The sequence below is a fragment of the Cygnus olor genome, chromosome 14, assembly GCF_009769625.2.
Source record: "Cygnus olor isolate bCygOlo1 chromosome 14, bCygOlo1.pri.v2, whole genome shotgun sequence".
Taxonomy (NCBI): Eukaryota; Metazoa; Chordata; class Aves; order Anseriformes; family Anatidae; genus Cygnus; species Cygnus olor.
In genome coordinates, this window is record NC_049182.1 from 8577975 (window position 1) to 8597000 (window position 19026).

At 39.7% G+C, this 19026-nt stretch overlaps 1 protein-coding gene across 18 annotated transcripts in view; it reads right to left on the bottom strand.

The window, feature by feature from the left end:
- Positions 1–19026, bottom strand: part of EBF1 (EBF transcription factor 1) — a 312571-nt gene that overhangs the window by 100958 nt on the left and 192587 nt on the right. For 10 of the 18 annotated variants that reach the window (XM_040573757.1, XM_040573755.1, XM_040573753.1 and 7 more), the window contains 2 exons: positions 11637–11770; positions 3184–3310 (listed from right to left, as the gene is read on the bottom strand). In XM_040573757.1, the coding sequence (XP_040429691.1) occupies positions 3184–3310; positions 11637–11770 (261 nt within the window). The remainder of the gene's footprint in view (positions 1–3183; positions 3311–11636; positions 11771–19026) is intronic. The other 8 variants (XM_040573756.1, XM_040573754.1, XM_040573759.1 and 5 more) reach the window with 1 other exon arrangement.

The window sequence follows — 19026 nt, forward strand, 5'->3', positions numbered from 1 at the left end:
TTGACACTGGTTTATTTCTTTCAAAAAAATACTTGAAAAAGCCAGGATTTCTCTGTATATATGTGACCTTGATTCCTAGATGGCACATGGACTACTTAGAGATCATGTTACTAAGTTATTTGCAGTTAAAGGGGAAAAAAAGGCTAAAATTAATGGGTCACTGGGTATTTTCTTCTGAGAACTTAAGTACTTAACAGTAAGAAAAAAACAGTTTACAGCCAGGTGGCTTGAGGGGATATTTTGTTGAACACTGATTAAAAATAATTTCTTCTAAATGAGACCTGACCACAAAATGGGACCATTAACGAGCAGGGACATTCTCACCAGAAAGGAAACTACGCTTGATCAACTCCTGCACCGCCCACAAACCCCAGGTCCTTTTCTCTCTCTTTCTCTCACACACTCTCTCTCTTTTTTTTTTCTCTTTTGTCTTTTCCCTTTTTTTTCTTTCCCATTTTCTTGTTCCTAATAGCAGGGTAAATAAGCAGCAAGTGATGCTGAAATGTTTTCGGCCAAAAACAGAGGCCAAACTCCTCTGAGAAAACATTTGGCCTCTGTGGTTTTGTAATATGTTCCAGAACACTGAGTTCACTGAAGAACATTGTGAAAAACTCCCATCGGCTGGAGTGATGCTGGGGAATGTTACTGTATCCCAACTTCCAATTGGTCCATTTCCTGCAGGCCTTGTTAAAAAAAAAAAAAGGAAAGAAAAAGAAAAAAGAAAAAAATAGTGCTATGTGGGAGTTAAAACAAGTTCTCATGGGAAAAATGAATGGCAAGAAATTCTAGCTTTAAAAGAAACAGCTAATCTGCTAGTTTGATTGTTCTTCAAAACTTACAATGAACCAATAATCCTAATTAAAAACACTTGGCCTAGTTCTCTAAAGCATCATAGCTTTTCTATGCTTCGTTTGTACACACCATAGACTATTAGTTTTTTTCTAGTGCTCACTAACAAAGTGCTGACTTTGTTGGGATGGCTGAGCTAATTTCGTGAACTCAGTGTGAAACCTTAGCTAAACAAAATTGTGGTAATTTTCCTTAATTTGTAAAAGTGATTGGAGTGCAAACAAAATTTTCCTCTTGGGTCAATCCTATAATTTTCAATTAACTAAAACTAATCGGCAGGCATGTACTGAACCTGCATTTTGTTTAAAGGGCTGGAAGGCACTTCTGAAGGTCAGGATGCATTAATTGTTTTTACTTTACTTTTATTTAGTCCTTAAAAAAAGACACATTTAAGTTCAGGCTGCCTGTGAAAGAACTGCAAAAAATGCAAATTGTATGAGGTATAATTTCAGTCACAATAGCATTTCTATATCTACCATAGCTCCATAAAAGCTGCATAAGTAAGAGAATTGTCCATGGACTGGATCACCTTTGATTTTATCATTGTTGTTTAGTACTTCATAACTTTCATTTATTAAATAAAAAATAATGTGTTTTAAACACTAACCTGAAAATGCATAGATGGAAACACTTTCCCTACTGGGACAACTTATTTCCACATTCAACCTTTTTCCTAGAAAAGCTATTTAATAGTGATCTGAAAAGAAAATCAAAATGGGTCCAAGTCATTTTTACATTTAAATTGCATAAAGAAGGCCCCATAAATATCTTTGCAAAGTTGAGGGGAGTCAGCTTTCCTCCCTGTCTTCTTTGCAAGCATACTTGCTGTTTCACCAGCCCAAGTGGCTCAACAACAAGCAGAAGGACAGCACAACTTATTGTACGAAGTCCAGAAGGGAAAGGATTCACAGTCAAACCGTCTAGAGCTCTGGCTGATACTTTCATGCGGTATACACTGCCAGTTTGCACCAGCTGGCAATTTGACCCTTTGCATTTTCTTGTTCTTTTGTTCCACCACATTCAAATCCTAAATAACTTTTTGGTATGGTGCATTATTGTTCACTACATGAATTTCCCACACATTGTTAAAATCATAATGCTTACATTAAATACACACACTCTCCACCAATGCCTTCTGCTTAGTGAGCAAGGCGATACATGAACACTTTAAGACCCAGCTTAAGGAAACCCAGTGCAAAATCCCAACAAGAGGAGTGGGTATTTGGAAGAAGACAACAAAACTTTATACGACACCTTTATTCAACTTGCTCTGTGTTAAGGAAATCAAATGACAGCTTCTTTACCCAGCTGGAGCACAGAAGTCCATCCTCTGCCTCGAGTCCATGTTTGTACACTCACAGTAGGAGCAGTATATGTGCCCACTGTTAATTCAGTGTGCCCCATAGCCACAGGCACTTATGTTGCATATTATTCTTAAGGTTTTAGGGGCAAACAAGAATGAGGAAAGGCATTGCATTGGATTGTGATGAAGCACAGTTCAGGCAAACAGTTACAGAAGCAGTAGACCTGTCTGCACTATAGGTCAAACAACAAGCACAACCAAACCCAGAACAAGCCGTTAATTCTTGAAGCATGCATAGCTTCCAAGGAATCAACAACACATGTTATTTTAAAAATGGTAGGCTGCTACTTGGTTCATTTCCCATTTCCTTATCACTACTCAGAGTGGTTTAGCATTGACAGTACCTGGAACGTCTTAGCAGTTTTGTTAACAACTCTTCAGGCCAGACCTCTCTACTCAGTGGTCTCAGTGTGGATGCCACCCCAAAACACTGCAAGTCACTATGTCTGCAGCATCAACTGGGGCAAAAGCTACTTGGCCTCCCTGGAAGGCAGAGACAAGTATGTTACAGTGAGATGGGAAGGCAAACAGGCTGCTGCTTTCAACACTTGCCGGGCCATGTCACTGTTACAACACAAGATGCAGATATTTAGCAAGATGCTTCTGGGAAAGTAGGTTCATGATCACACTGGTGTGCCTGGCTCTTGATGCTTGCACGTTTCCTCAGTTCCTTTAGGGATAGGAGCATCTGTTTCTTTCCTTCCTCTACACCCCCAACCCTCAGGTAAAGAGCTGTCCTATAGGGAGGACAAACGAGTAAACACAAATCCCACGTGGGTATGCTTTCAGATTCATCTCTACACAGACCTCCATTTCAGAATCCAACCTTATATTGGTATATTCAATGATGTGATCAGCCAAAATAATAAAACATGGTACAGCTTTTAATGATGAAAGCTGAAGCCCTAGCAAGTGTGATATATTGTCTGCCCTATTTCTTGATGTTATATCTAGCACTAAAGTATCCTTACCTGTGTAAATGAATCTTCCAGGTGTTCCCTTACAAAACTGCTTAGACTTGTAGGACAATGTGACTTCTACAACCCCTGGGATATGTCGGGGAGGCGTCTGTACACGGATGGCATGAGGAGTAATCAGCTAGAGGAAAACATTGAGAAGGGAAAAGAGAGAGAGAGAAAAAAAAAAGCACTATTAGATGCTGAATACTTCTTTAATAACACTTTCCTCTCAGATCACAGTAAACAAGCTTTGAAACATGTAATTAACCTGTCAATGTTTGAATACAATCTTGATGTAACCCACACAAAAGCCAGTGACTACAATATTTACAAGCATTTTCTTTCCCAGCCGTAACAACATTATTTCTGTTTTCATACATGGCAGGCACTCACTTCCTAGTACCAGCATCAGCCCTGGTTTAATGCAATAACTTTAGCTTACACCAGCAGGATGCCTATGTTTGCTCAAGTGAACATTGGGGTCGTGACAGTGTCCAACAAATCTGATTGATAAATGATACTCAGTTATGTGTGTGAACACAGCCCTTCAGCTGAGATTCACTGCACTGTGCAAACCCAGGCAGGCTTTTAAACACACTGGTCCCCAGCTGACATCTGTATACTGCAAAAGCACCATGTGCTGCAGTTTTAATTAGAGACCCTTTCCTATTCATTTTGTGGAGGCATAACTGATTACTGCAGAAATGCAAAGTTTGGTTTCTAAAGGAAGCTGGGTTTTTCTTTGCAACTGATCAAAGTGCTCAAAATACATGTACCAAATATAACCATTTACCCATCAGTTCCAGTTTGCCTCCACTGCAGTGACTGACATATATCTGAGAAATCACTTGCATGTGTAGATTTACACACGTAATAAATAAACAGACATAACTTTCTTGCTAACTGGACTGGGGATCCTGATACTCAAGACAAAATGGATGGGGTGGGACAGTGCTTTTCCTTTCCAACGTGGCCAAAAGGACTGTTGTGGTTTAACCCGGCCGGCAGCTAAACACCACACAGCCATTTGCTCACCCTCCCCCCTCTCTTTCTGGGATGGGGGAGAGAAATGGGAAAGTGAAGCCTGTGAGTTGAGATAAAGACAGTTTATTAAGATAGGAAAATAATAATAATAATAATAATAATGATAATAGTATTACTAATAATAATGTGTACGAAACAAGTGATGCACAATGCAATTGCTCACCACCCAGTGACCGACGCCCAGCCTATCCCCGAGCAGCTGGCCCCCCCACCCCGGCTAGCCACCCCTGTATATTGTTTAGCATGACGTCAGATGGTATGGAATACCCCTTTGGCCAGTTTGGGTCAGCTGTCCTCGGTCTGTCCCCTCCCAGCTCCTGCTGCACCCCTAGCCTGCTCACTGGCAGGACAGAGCGAGAAGCTGAAAAGTCCTTGGCTTGGTGTAAGCACTGCTCTGCAACAATTAAAACATCAGCATGTTATCAGTGCTCTTCTCATCCTAATCCAAAACATAGCACCCTACCAGCTACTAGGAGGAAAATTAACTCTGTCCTAACTGAAACCAGGACAGATATCTGTTAGGATTATGGACTGGATTTAAGTAGTGTTTATACTGGTTTCAAGTAGTTCTTGAAACTGATATTAGAGCCATTTAGGAGTTCACTAATTTATTGCAGATTAACTCAAATCTCTGATGTGTTCAGTAATTACAGAATTGACCTCCCCATCACTGAAATGTCCTCTTCTCACTCGTTATGCTCACTTAGACAAGAATAGGAAAAAGAGGTACATAGAAAGAGTGACATGATTGTGTCCAGCAACCAAGTTATGGCTCTGGCACATGGATAATCCTTCTGTAATTGACTATGGCACCCTAAAACACTACTAGAGAAGCAAACAACCATGATCACAATAACCTTGACAATGAGCAAAGCCATGGCTACCCTAAGCAGACAGTCAGCTGCTCAGTGCTGTTGGTTGTCTGCTGGATTATGGAATACAATTTCATAGAAAATACTGTTGTTGTTGTTGTTTTTAAAGATGATTTTCACTTTTTTCTTTTTTTTTTTTAAACCAGGAACCAAACATTTCAAAATCATGGTAAGGTCCTATCAAACAATCAGACTTCTTAAGCACATCTTTGTTAGGACACAGGACTATTGCTCCTAATTTATACTACAAACTGCCAAGAAATCTGAAATTCCCAAATAAAGCAGTTTGTAAAAAAAAAAAAAAAAAAAAAAAAAAAAAAAAGGAGAGAGGAATGTCTGTCTGAGAGCCATCTGTGTTACTGCAGCAAATGGCATTCACAGTAGGAAATTCTCCATATTTAAAATAGGAAAATTAGTATTAGATCAAGTTGAAGATTAAAAACAAAACTACCAGCATCAAATACTCCAAACATTATTCAGATCCACACAAGTCATAAGGTCAGCCCCCAACTCATGCCATTTTAGAAATGTTCATGTCAGGAACCAGTCTCCTAGTTTGTGAGCTCCAAAAAGCACGTATTCAGGCTCTGCTTTGAAACTATGTGATTTAGAAATGTATTTATTTTTAGAAGGAACCTGCTTTTTCTCTTTTTTTTTTCTAAATGGCTAACAAACTTTTTTTTTTTTTTCCAAACAATCAAACAAACAAACATACACACACTTCCAAAATTCCTTTTACTTAAATTGAGTTGCCTTAAAGTTGGTCTGACCAAAGTTGTGAAGTCTAGGCTAATTCTCTGCATGCCCCTAATAGTCAGCAGAAGCAGAAAGCACTGCCAAATAACAATTTATTTCCCAGGCTTCAGACACCTCTCATGTTTGCATAAACTGCTCCCTGGAAGCATCTACCTTTCTCCAGTGAGCTGGGATGACAAATTTAAACTAGATGCTTAACTGTAGGCAGCCAAGCACAACTGAGGTAAATCCCATCCTCGAGCAGTTCTAGTTAACTGGGTGAACTGGCAAGATGAGAAAAGTTTCATGACATTTTTAGGGGAAAAATACTTGCAAAAACAGCCAAGGATTTCAATACTGAAGGTTAACATGCTAGTCTTACTGCATCAGCATGTGCCTCATGCCCCTCACCCCCATTCTGGCATGAGCTCTACAGACAGCTTCTGGTTGTATCTTTGAATTTCCCAGCATTTACTGGTCTGTCACCACTTTAATGTTCTTTAAACATAATTTGTGGCATTTTCCAATACTCATCTTCCCTGGTTCCCAAGAAATGTCTGACCTATTTATGGTCCATTGTTAAAGAGAGCTGGGGAGAGTTAAGCAAGTTTCCTGGTTTGTTCTCCACAAACAGTTTGGTTTTCCTTTGTGCTCTGAAGTAAATAAGTTTAACTGTGTTTAAAACCACAAATATACAATACCGTCGCCCACACATTCCCAAAGGGTGAACATTACGTCTGAAGTCCTATGGTTTAGGATACTCAGTATATATTTTACTCCTCTCTCCTCTGGAACTGAAGCTTGGGAGATACAGTAGGAGAATACATGTTCCTCCTCCTTTAACTTTTTTTTCTTTGCCATCTACCACTGCCCCTGCCACTGATACAGTGCTGAGCTAGAAGGATCTTTGCTCTGTGTCAATATTCAGTTCTCATGCCCACAAAAAGGAACTAGCTAACTTGGTTACGTACCAGTATTCCCCTATATTGTTGCCATCTCAAGAAATAGGTTTTAAGGGACAAAAAATGTCACTGCACGTCAAAACCTGCCCTCTGAACTCCACCTCTGGTCTTGACCTCTGGTTCCCCAGCACCGCCAGGATCTTCATTTTGGACTGGGACCAGCTCTCTGAATCACCGTGACTCTATTTTGCAATTGGAGTGATTCAATGGACGCTGCATGGGCCTGGGTTCATGGCCAAAGAAAATCTGCCCCTGACCTCTATGACTCCAGGATTATGGGATGTATTCCTGTCTACACTGCTGACCCATGGCCTCACCGGGGGAACCCTCTCCACCTTTTCCTAGCACGCTTTCTCCTCTCATGCCGACAGATTATACTTTCTTCAAAGCACAGTCTGTCCAGTATTTGCATGCAAAGCACCTGGGAGAAGTAAGTTGTTAGCATCAAAAGATATTAAAAATAAAGACAGCAATTCTGGAAGCCTCTGAGCCCCAAACTGTTGATGGTTCCGGGGAGTATTCTGGGGAAGCATCATTATATGATCCCCCGGTTGCTTTTTATGTATGTCTGCCATTGCCCACCGCCAAACATAAGATACAGAGCTAGATGAACCTCCATGTCTCACCCGCTTAGGCTATTTTGATACTCTAACCTCAGGTGAGAACACTTCGTGCATTAACAACTAACATGCCAAGAAATAAGGATTTGTAAATATGGGTTACCTACATTTCTAAGCATATTTTTCAGATGTAAATCCTGAGCAAGTCATTAACTTGTGATCTGGGGATGAACCTCACAGCCAAAATCCAGATCCAACTTCCTTTTCCAGTATTTGATAAATTGAGATCTGGAGCTGGATAGAAAAGTAGCAACAGGACCCTTTTTACCAAGGGATTTTCAAGTGAATCAGTCTGGTATTTGGCAACTGCATTAGCTGTTTTATATGAACTCCTACTTGTCAGCTGGGACGTGCTGTGGATTGGATTAAAACCTGAATTAGAGATATTCAGAATGGAGGGAGGTGCGTGTCCTTCAAAATCCAAAACACATTTAGTTCGAGTATGTACAACAAGCCTCTTTCTGTGGTTTGCTAATATATTCTAGACATTCTTGTGTGATACAGCATCATTTCACACACTGAAGAGTGCCAGGTTACTTTCTTTTTTTGAAAAGTGACATTTTATAAGAAGATGTCATTATTCTGAGTCACTAGTTTATTTTTGCATGCTTGAGCTCTGGTTTGTGGTTAGGGAAATGGTGACAATCAGCCATAAATTTAACTTGGACTCTGTGTGAGAAGGACCATTAGGACAGGAATGAAAAATAATAATAATAATAATCTTACCCACTGAAGGTAATGAATGGCTTTCAGTGGGAACAGAACCCTCAAGGTATCTATATTTTCAAAAGTGACCAGTGACTTTGCGTGACTCAATACTGGGCATCCAGATGCTGATTAATAAGTCTTGGTTTTCAGAAAGAGGGTGCCTACCCATTTTTTTTAAAATGAGTCAGGCCTCTAGAATAAGCACGCAAAAAGAAAGACTTCCAAAATCAATAATAAACATCAAAAGCAAAACAAAAAAAGTCACAGAATTTGATTCAGCAGCATAAAAAAATCAGCCTCTGTTTTTGTGCTGTACAAAGGTAAAAGAACTGATGTTTCAGTACTTCATCTTTTCTTAATAGAAAAGAAAGGAGTTGTTTCCAGCTGACTCTGTGCAGCTGGAGGAATGTTCTTGGCAGGAAAATGTTTGAAGAAATAGCTCATTTTAAGCAAATACTGTGGAATATTTATAAGAAACTAATTTTGTCTTCATAATCATGTGTGTTTGTCCTGAAACTCGACTCTTGGAATTACAACCCCCACCCCCCTCAACAAGAGAGAGAAACAGCAGAGGATTTTATCAGCAGCTCAGATTTGGAATATTTGCAGCAATGCACAGAACCAGAGTGCTGGGTAAAAACTGTAAATAACAAATCCTCCTGTTTGTGGACTAGGCAAACAGAAAGGCAGAGTCTATCTCACAAACAGACTATTTACTGGGAGTTGTCTGTCCAGATTCAGCATGTGCACGATATATCAATATTATTTGTCTACCAGTTATGAAAGTCCCTTGAAAAAAAAGGCAATAGATGGTCCATTTTACTGTATTCTAAAAATATCAATGGTGGCTCTTAAAGTTGTTTTTATGAAATAATATGGGAGTTAAGGATTAATTGAACCCACTGGCTTAGGGTATCTGCATTTTTGCACAAAATTAATGTGACAAATTAAGTTTTTATTTAGTTCTCCCTGGCTGAGAAAGGTTGTAATTATGTTAGAGTGTTTACAACTAAAATATATGTTTAAATAATAAATATGTGTTTCAGAAACCATTTTAAACCTCCTCTTTTAACACAGTCAACTCCATTTCAAGCATATAAATATTTCAATTACAAAACTTGAATACATGTAAAATAAATTAAAAATATATTATTTACATTTCAAATTATTTATAACATATGCTGCTTGACAGCAACAAATACACCCTTAAAATGAACAATGTTTTTTGGCTTCAAATTTTGCTTCTGAACTGTGGTAGGATTTATACTTTAAATATCCATGCGTCTCAGGTACTTACATGGATTTTGCTATAATAAAATCTGAGTAATATAGAACCTTTAGGATAATTATCTTCCCAGCACCTCTCTGAAGAAGGTGACTAATCTTATTATAATGTTAGAGAAAGGGAATTGAACTTTAAGCAGATTATGTGATTTGCCCAAGGTCCCATGCAAAGTCTGTGGCAAAATGATGCTTAATTTAAATATTAGACTTCATCTCCCAAACCACTTGCAATTACAATTTGAAGTGATGCTAGACAAATCCATGTGAACATACTTTGCAACACTCATTATTTTTCTTTAGTTTCCTGCTGTCTAGATTTGTTTTGGATTTTTTGCAGCTTAGTGAAACAACAGGATGAAATTGAGAGTTCTTCTTGAATTCAATTACAAAATAATTTGCCCAGGTTTGCTCAAAACCAGGCCTGACTGGCAGCTTGGGGTGAAATTGTACTGAATTTCAGAAATCAGTAGTTCAATTCTACACTCTATTAAAGTAAAACAAAAATATTCTTCCTGAGTATCAAAAACGTGCCAGACATTTTTAGACATGGGAAGGCAAATGAACAAATTTTGTATGTGGCTTGTATGTGTAATTTGAATTATTTATAGATCACTATTATTTAGGGATCACTCAGCTCATGCCTTTCTGCACTTGTTTACTATGTTTGTCTGCTTCTTTTAGAAGTAATTTATTTTTCCCTGTAGAATTTCTATCGCTCCAATAGGTTATGAAACCGAGAAGCAATTCTTTAAGGGAGAGACAGTGAAACAGTTTGGAGTCAAAGCCTACTCGCAGCCCATTATACCATTCACAGCAAACACAGACTTTGATCTGGAGCCCCTCTAACGTTATTAATTTTATGGCAAGGACTTGTGACCGTCGTCAACAATATTTTTACCAACTCTCACTTACCTGAGGTTAGAAACTGCCAATTAAAGGCTTCCACTAATAAATAGAATCAAGATTTATAATGAAAGATCCAATTCTGCAGTACCAAAACCAGAGCAATTTCCTCCCAGCCTCTTCACCTTTCCTTTTTAAATGTCTGTAGCCATAATGGCTTCAATCCTAACACACAAAATGCTTACACTGGACCCAGGGGGCACTTTCATGATCACATAAGGGCTTCAGAATAGGGCTCATTTAAAATATCTCCTTTTCTGGAATGCCCTTTCATCCACACTTGTCCTCAAGTGGAAGAATGAGAGAGACAGAGAGAACAGTGAAGCCTATGAAGGACATTAGAGGATACTCTTCATATGGAAAGAAAAAAAAAAAAAAGCTGCCATATGTGCAACAGAATCAGTAGGGAGAATGCACTGGATATGAATTAAACTATAATATTGATTTGATATAAGATATAAGGCAAAAGATCAGAAGATGAAATGTCATTAGGTAAGCTAGTTTGGAAATTCTGGTTTGTCCGTTAGCTTGTTTATTTTAGTACTAAACTCCTGAATATAACAATTTCTTATAAAACTTCCCATATCCTTTTGGAAAGCCATAAAGGCAACACTTGAACCTTTCCTTTGAGCTGCCCTTCCATGCTAGGGAAGCCAGTGGGAACTTTGTCCTGCATACTGGAACTCGCCATTTAGGTGGTGCTGCCTGGGATTTAATATTCCACAGGCTGTGGGGGAATATCAGACTCCATGTTTAATAATGTTCCAAAAAAAGAGAGAGAGAGAAACAAGCAAACAAACAAAATGGGTTACTCTGAAACTACAGAGGAGCTTGCTAGATATGGTAAGTCTGTATTTTCCACTGTGGATACAATACTGTATATTCAGCTGCAATTATGTGGCTGGTACTTACACCAAGCTCCCATACTTTTATTCATACATTTTATTCAAAGGTGCTGAATTTCTGCAATCTCCACCTCATTTAGCTGCAGCTACAAGTAGCCAGTTTCCCTAGAAAATAGGGCCTAAACGCTTGTTTCCTGTTGGCCCTTAGCTATTGTAGTGCTAAATGCAGAATTATTCAGTCATTTATCCTTTCCTTTTCTTAGAGTAAAAGACACTGAGCTAAATTCTGGGCCATTGAGAGGAGATGGAAATCCCCTGGCTATAATGTACTGCTGCCACAGGTAAATTTGACTAATTATTTTCATAAAGCTGAATGAGGAAAGGATTCACATCTAAAAATTTGTTGCTGATTTAGCATGTGGCATAGAAAAATGACAGGCTAACTATAAGCTAGACAAAGCTATTAGACATTACCGTTCAGACAACACCTACCTCACTCCAAACCAGCATGGTGCCGAATATGACCTGTAACCCATCAAAGAAATTGTCTCCTATGATGATGACAGTGGCACCTCCTGTAGTCCATCCTTCACTTGGACTGATGGCTTTGATACATGGTGTAGCTGCTTTTCAACACACATGAAAAAGAGAAGTATTCTGCTGTTAGAACCAGATTTTAATGATAGAAGACTTGAGAAAAATAAAAGGAGCTTTCATTTTCTCCCCTTACTAACACAAAGATTTCAGCAATCGTGTTCTTTCTAGTACATGTGCATGACCTCAAACTGTATCTTTGAAAGTATTTTTTTTAATCAATTAATTTGTTTGGTTTTGTTATCCGCAAAAAAACGCACACACACACACACCCTTTAAGCCTACATCAAGAACAACAACAAAAAATCATAGCATAATAGGCAGAGATCAATTGAAAATTAGAACAAATCCAGGCCCTATCTTTATTCTACATGAAATGCGGAATACCTGAGTTAATAAAACAACCTCCAGTGAGCTTGCTTTATTATTCATCATAACCTAAATTACTCAAGGAAACTCCCATAAATATTACGGAAAATATTGGCTAAATAACAAAGGGTGTAACCTTCAGTATTTCTTTAAGTCTTTTGCAATGAGATCCAGTTTATTCTAGTATTAAACCACCCTGCCCTGCTAAATGCTTTAGCAACTACAAATAAACAAGTAAATAAATAAAATAAAATAAACCACAACCCTGCCACCTAGTCACTCTGGTTACGTTGCATCTACAGGATAATTAAGAAATGTGTGCAACGTGTTTTGCCTTATTCATAGAGTAGGTTCCCACTTTCATTAGCCACTTTCTTGGCATCATATGTATTAAGTGCCTCCTGAGGGGATGTTGAAAACTCAAGCAGAACTCAAACCAGTAAACTCAAATCTAGGTGTAAAATCATCTGTATTAAGCATATGTAAGCAGGAGCATTGTCAACTTTATATATTGGTGGGATAGGGCAATATAAACATCCACAGACTGATTCTCCTCTGCAGTATTGGAGTACATCATAATTTAACTGTCTTGAATCCGGTAGAATAACACTACTGTAAAAACAACTTGAATAAGCCAAAAAGCCCTGGATGATTCTCAGCTGTCAAGTCTCAGGTTGGCCTTACAGGTTGATGAAAACAAGTAATTCCAACTCAAATACCACCCACTTCTCCTTGCTAAAACTGCAGGAGGGAGAAATATGACACTGTGCCATTAGGTACCGCTTTAAGTAAAAAGGGTATCTCCACAATTTCATTAGCTACAAGAAACGGATACCTTAAGGAGCAACAAAACTCCATCCGTCAGCCTCAAAGTTGAAAAGACTGATACTTTCCTTTAGCTGTGAACCTACACCTCCGCTCACAAAAGGGGCTGGATCCACTGAAAACACAAGAAGGGCTGTGCCATTGCCTGCACTGAGGCTTGCAATGTCATTCAGGTGTCAATCAGCAGGACTTCATTAGCTACATATAAATATCTGCATATATACCTCTTGTAAGGTTGCTGGCATTTGGTTGTCCATTGCCACTTGGTCAAAAGGCTGTCTGAGCTGCTTATTTGGCTTGTAACACTGAGTATTTGCTGACATACCCAAGGGAGATCACTCAGGTACTTTATCAGGTAAGGACTTGCTAGGAAAACAGCGGTGTGAAAGCCACCCGCACATGAGCACAACACAGGGAAACACCCTTGCACCCATGAATTACTTATCGTGGTTGCATGGTGGCACAGCCCTTGTTCTGCTTTCCTCTAAATGTAAAGACAGTAAATTAAGTAATTCACAGAAGTCTGCTTTAAAATGCTCCAGCAACAAAATGTTTAAGAGATACTGTGCATCTTTATGATTATTTAATGAAGTTCTGGCTGGTTGAGCTAATGGCAAGAATAAGTGAGGCTGGTGAGAAGCTTCCTTCAAGCCCCTGGGCAGGACGGGCAGGCACAAAGGTGGGGAGCAGGAGTGAGCTGGAAAGGGAGCTGTTGAGTCACCCTGAACAGCAAGTGTTTCTGTGGGCACTGCTACAGTGATGGAGAGCATGCGCAGTGAGCAAACAGACCCTGTTCCTACCTACAAAAGGTTGTAAGTGTCAGGCACAAAGTTTTCCACTACTTAAGCTGATGGGGATGCCAGCTCCAGCGAAAAACACAAACACACACAAAAAAATCACTACTCTGCTTCAAACTTGGCAGAGCACAGCCGTTAACTTTTACATGAGCTAACAAAAGAAACATCCTAACATTACCATCATGAAAATGCAGCGCACACACAGAAGTAACTTCAATATGTTTAATTTGGATTCAAGTTACTTGCATAAAACTGTACATAAAACCATTGCAAAGTCCAAACCAAATGCTTTCCTTTCACAGCAATGGATTTACAGTGAAAGCAGCTTTTCAAAATGCCATCTAGGCCTTTCATAGAATCAAAGCTTTTCATAAATAAAAAATAAAATCACTTCCAAATTACACCCTTTCCAGTATTTCCAGTTGATTGTGGACACACACACCACAATAAAACCCAAAGATAATCAGTTTCCCATGTGTTAGAGAACAAGCTACTTTTCTTAAAGAGTATAGGCAACATTTCTTTCCTAAATACCAGTGAATAAAAGCTGTTTGAGACCATAAGCCATTAACAGAAAACATATGCAGGCTTCAAAATTATAGATTCAATTTATCTTTAAAATGAATGCAAAATACTGTTGTACAGTTGCAGGTCCCCCCTAAAGGTCTTGCTGCTTATCCTGCAATGTTCTTTGCAGAACCTACACTGCTCTACTGAGTGCAAGGTGCTGCACCCCATGTGTTGTTTGTGTATTCGAACCTGATCTTTTATACGTGTACGTGTTTAATATCAAATCTGTGCCAAGTCCCATCACGACCAGTGGGGCTTCAAGCAGATGCTCAGGTCCCTGTGCTGAATTGGGGCTGTGGGCTTTTCAATGGGATACGCTCACTCACCAAGTCAAGGCGACCACGCACACGTGTAACTTTATTTAAATGTAAAGCAAATGCACCTCAGTGAAACTGCTGGCAACGTCCCAGGACATCTCCTCTGAGGAGACAAAGTCAGGACTTGGTAGTTTAATAAGCAAGGCACTACCTGAGAAGCAAGGAGGGTGCTGTGTGCTCCCCCCAAAATTCAGGGTGTTATTTTCCCTTGAGACTGACACAAAAACCCAGGGGGAGTTCCCGGCTTTCCCCACACAGCTCCCCCTTTTATCTTAAAATGCAAATCTCTGTAAAGACTGGAAGGGCTGCATGAAGGTGCTGCCCCGCAAGGGAAGCCGCTCCGATGGCTGCATCCCAAGGACGCCCAAGGAGACACGCTGACAGAGGCACCCAGACTGCTACCTGTTTCTGGAGGCACAAAACATGTTTACACAATGACATCTTTGTGACAACCAGTGTTGTTTGGGGCATTGGTCTTGCTAAACCTTTGTGCTTCCCAGGCCCTTTTCTTGGAGCACCAGGAAGGATGATGGAAGAATCGGGTCCCGGCTGCCAGCACTACCAGAGGTGACACTGGGAGGGGGCAGTGCTCTGACCTCAGCTCTGTTTACGCCCCTGGTACACGTCTGGCCAGCTCAGGCCCTCGGCTCTTCATAGTTCTTCTGTTAATCATTTGGCAACTTTCAAAGTGCAGTCTGGAAGGTGTTTACTTCTGTGCAACCCTAGGAAAACAGAGCTAGGCAGAATAATCTTTTCATTGGAGACCTTAATTTTTTCACATTTTGTTTTGGTCACAAGAGAAACCAAAGCACAGAACTTCTTTTTTTTCCTCAGCATGCAAGGCTCCAAAATTTTTATGTGAAATTAGCTATTACACTTTTTAACATTTTCAAGAAAAAAAAAAATTGTTTCAAAATATTATCACTTGAGGTGCCTTTCTGTAACACCGAAGCATCCTTTATTTAAAAAAAAAAATAAAAATGCAGTGAAAGACTTTAGGCCACTTCAAACAAAGGCAATGAACTAAACATTATTGATAACACAGACAGACTTTCACAGACAATCCAGAGAAGAATTATAATAAAAATAATTACGCATTCTTACATATATAAACTTTTTTTTTTTTTTTAATTAACAGTTGGAATCTAACTATAACTGGAAACAAAAGAGTTTGGTAACTATCAGATAAGATTTAAAGAAACTCTTGTTTCTTGTTGCCTGGGTTTACTAAACCATATTCACTGTATGTTTTCCAAATTTTCTTGGACTAAAGAAAAACTATTACCCCTCCAACCTGCAGCTCCTCGCTGAAGGTGGTGCGGCCACATCCTCCACCTGCTGGAATGGCCTAGCAGTTATGAGCCTTAATGAGCTGCTCTCCTTTGCATAATACCAAGACAACTCGGTGTTAACATCTGACATATTTTATTGCGCTGCTTCCGTGGTTTGAGTTAACCGACATAGATTTTAGAGGGAGAAGTCCCAAACTTATGGAAACCAATGGGAATTTTGCTGCTGACTTCAAAGCTAAGGTCTCTATCAATAAATTTTGAGGATTTACGAGCAAAAGTGTTTTTAATGAATTTCAAGAAGAACAATGTCCTTCTGAAATCTTCATCTTTCCTTAGCATATATGCTGTTAAAATCTTGCCGTCATCCATACAAAGTATGCTAGGTACCAACTTCAGCACATGGGTAGCAAAAAGGAAAAGTTTTTTGCTGTGTGTATGCACCAGCGTGTTCCAGCATTCCCTTGCTCCCCTAGCTACCCATATACAGGGGATTTTTCTTCCTTCAAACTGTGACAATAAAATGATTACCCCGCCACAGTTTAGCATAATGGTTCAGAAATGCTTGTGGCATATTGCAGAGTTAAAGTGGAAATTATTAGGTAGCTCTTCTTTGTTATAATAATGATCACTCCACAAATAAAAGCTCTTCTCCCAAAGGTACTGCAAGGCACAAAATGCTAATTCTGAAGATTATGTGCGCGCTTTTATTAAATATTACTATGCCCTGTCTGTTTGAGGGCTTCACTGCTCTGATTGTTTTATGAGTGCCATGTTAATGTCAGCCCCATCTTGCTAGCAGCAGGCACACATTTTAGCTTTTGTATGAGAGTTGATCAAAGGCCGCGTGCTGAGGGAATTGCTGAGAAAACACGGACAAGTGATAAAAATCTAACAGATTAATTGGTTTAAATTTCATTTCAGGGCGTTGAACTTTGGCTCAGGACACTAATACTACACTACCAGCCAGCGCCTAATTACCACATTTCCAATTTGCCTCTGAACAATGCTTAGAAGGGAGAATAATAATGGTACTAATAATACTAATAACAATAATAATAACAAAACAACAGCACTAATGTCTCCTCATAGCTTCCTGCACATGTTTAACAACCAACTTGTGTGCAGGCGATTGCAGGAGGAAATCCCTCTCCCCCCAACATCGCCATCCGTCTGCCTCCTGGGCATTTCTACCTGCCTCAAATAGCAACTGGAGACAGAAGCAGCAGCAGATGCCCTCAGGAGCATCGAACATCCAAAGTTGCAGAATCATTGAGCTGCTGATACAAGTCCCTTACAAACACACCCTGGACCTCTCCTATTCTTAATGAGGGACCCATGTTTATAAGCAGAAAGCATTTTATCCCCCAACAGAAATTATCTATTCCATTGATAGAAAGCAGAGACGGGGGAAAAAAACATATTTACCACAAAGTTTATGGGTGGCCTTGGAATAGGGGTTAATTGAGCTTAGAGGTACATTTTCACCGAGGTGAATTAGTGGGATGCACGGCTATCAGCAGGACTCTGCGACTGCTCTTATTTAGCTTCTGAAATGTATTTGCACTATGATTAATATCCAGTTTGTGCTAGTGTCTGTAAGAATGACCTTGCCTGCAGTTTTTATCACAAAGTGTGGTTTCATTTTCCATTATTCCACAGATGAGGCTCTGACAACAGTTGCTGCATCATAACAGAAGTTTAAATGATGGGGTACATGCTTTTATTTTTCCTCTCTTTGAGAGTATTGTGACACACAAGGAGAGCTGCATAAAGCCAGTCAAAATTGGGATTTCAGAGAGAGAGTGAATTTATATCCTAGAGGAAGTACTGAAAATATTTGGAGTTTAACTTAATTTTCTTTTTTTTTCCTTGGGTAAAACCCAATTCCAGGCTAACTATATAAATGTGCCACAGATTAAGGGTCTGACCCTGCAACCTGTTAAACACTTTTGCCAGGCTAACAATTTTCAGAGCATCAAGACAAATCAGTATTAAGCACTCAAAACGATGACTATTCAAGTTGCAATTCAACAAACCACTTAAGTAAGCACTTAAAAACCCAGCTGAAAAAGTTGCAGAATAAGGAACATGATTTTTTTCAGATAGTTGGGCGGTGCTTTGCGCAATGCTGCCAAGAGCTATGTAATGTATATGAAAATGGGTTTTCCCATTTCAAAAGACACTTAGGTTACATGTAGACCACCCCGTGCAGTCCAGAGCTCATTCAACTTTGTACAAGAGCTAACAGCAGAAATACTAATGTCAATCTACTGATTTCAGGAACTGAGAGGCTATGACTACTCAGCATTTCAGAGAATCAAATGGATAAAGCAGCAACCCAGTGCTAACTCCAGGATTTCTAAAGCTTTCCTGTATCATCTTGTGTAGGTCCACCTACAGGTAGCCCATAGCCATTGAAATCATGCAGAGCTTGCACCTCTGAGGAGGGAAGTGTCCAGGAATGACCTGAACCTAAATTCTTTGCCCATGGCACTCTGGAGCCAAAGATGTGCGCTGGAGTACATCCTTCAAGCATGTTGAAAAAGAGTGAACCCTAAAAAGTTTCTGTGCTGATGCAACTGTACCATGCCATTGTGAGGAGGTGTTGCTGGAGTCGTATCCAGCACAAGCAATTGAAAGCAACTGAACTGAAGTTTACCAAACCAGCCTGGATGAGAAATGTCTGCAGGACCAGCCCAAAGGGTTAGTCATAGGCTAACTTCAGGGAAAGGGAATGTGGCAAGTTTTTTACATATTGTACCAGAGCATTAAATCTTCACTCTCAAGCTAAACAATGCATTTGCTGTTTATCTTAGTAAAGTGATGATCTTCCTGCTTTCCTTTTTCGTATCACAGCCTGCTCTCTCTCCTATTCTCTCCTGACGATAAGCAGCTGCTGTGCAGGAAACAGGGTAACAGAGGTTTCCCTCTCAAGGAGATAACTCATGCAGCTTTATGCAACACAGGCATGAGGATGTAATGCCCCACCACCCCTTCCCAGCTCCCTGCTCTACAGCATCTCAATATTTGGGACTTACCGTTTACAAGCTGTAAAGATTACAACACCCTGCCAAAAATGGAAACCTCCCCCTGGTACTTCATGACGTCTGCACTGAAC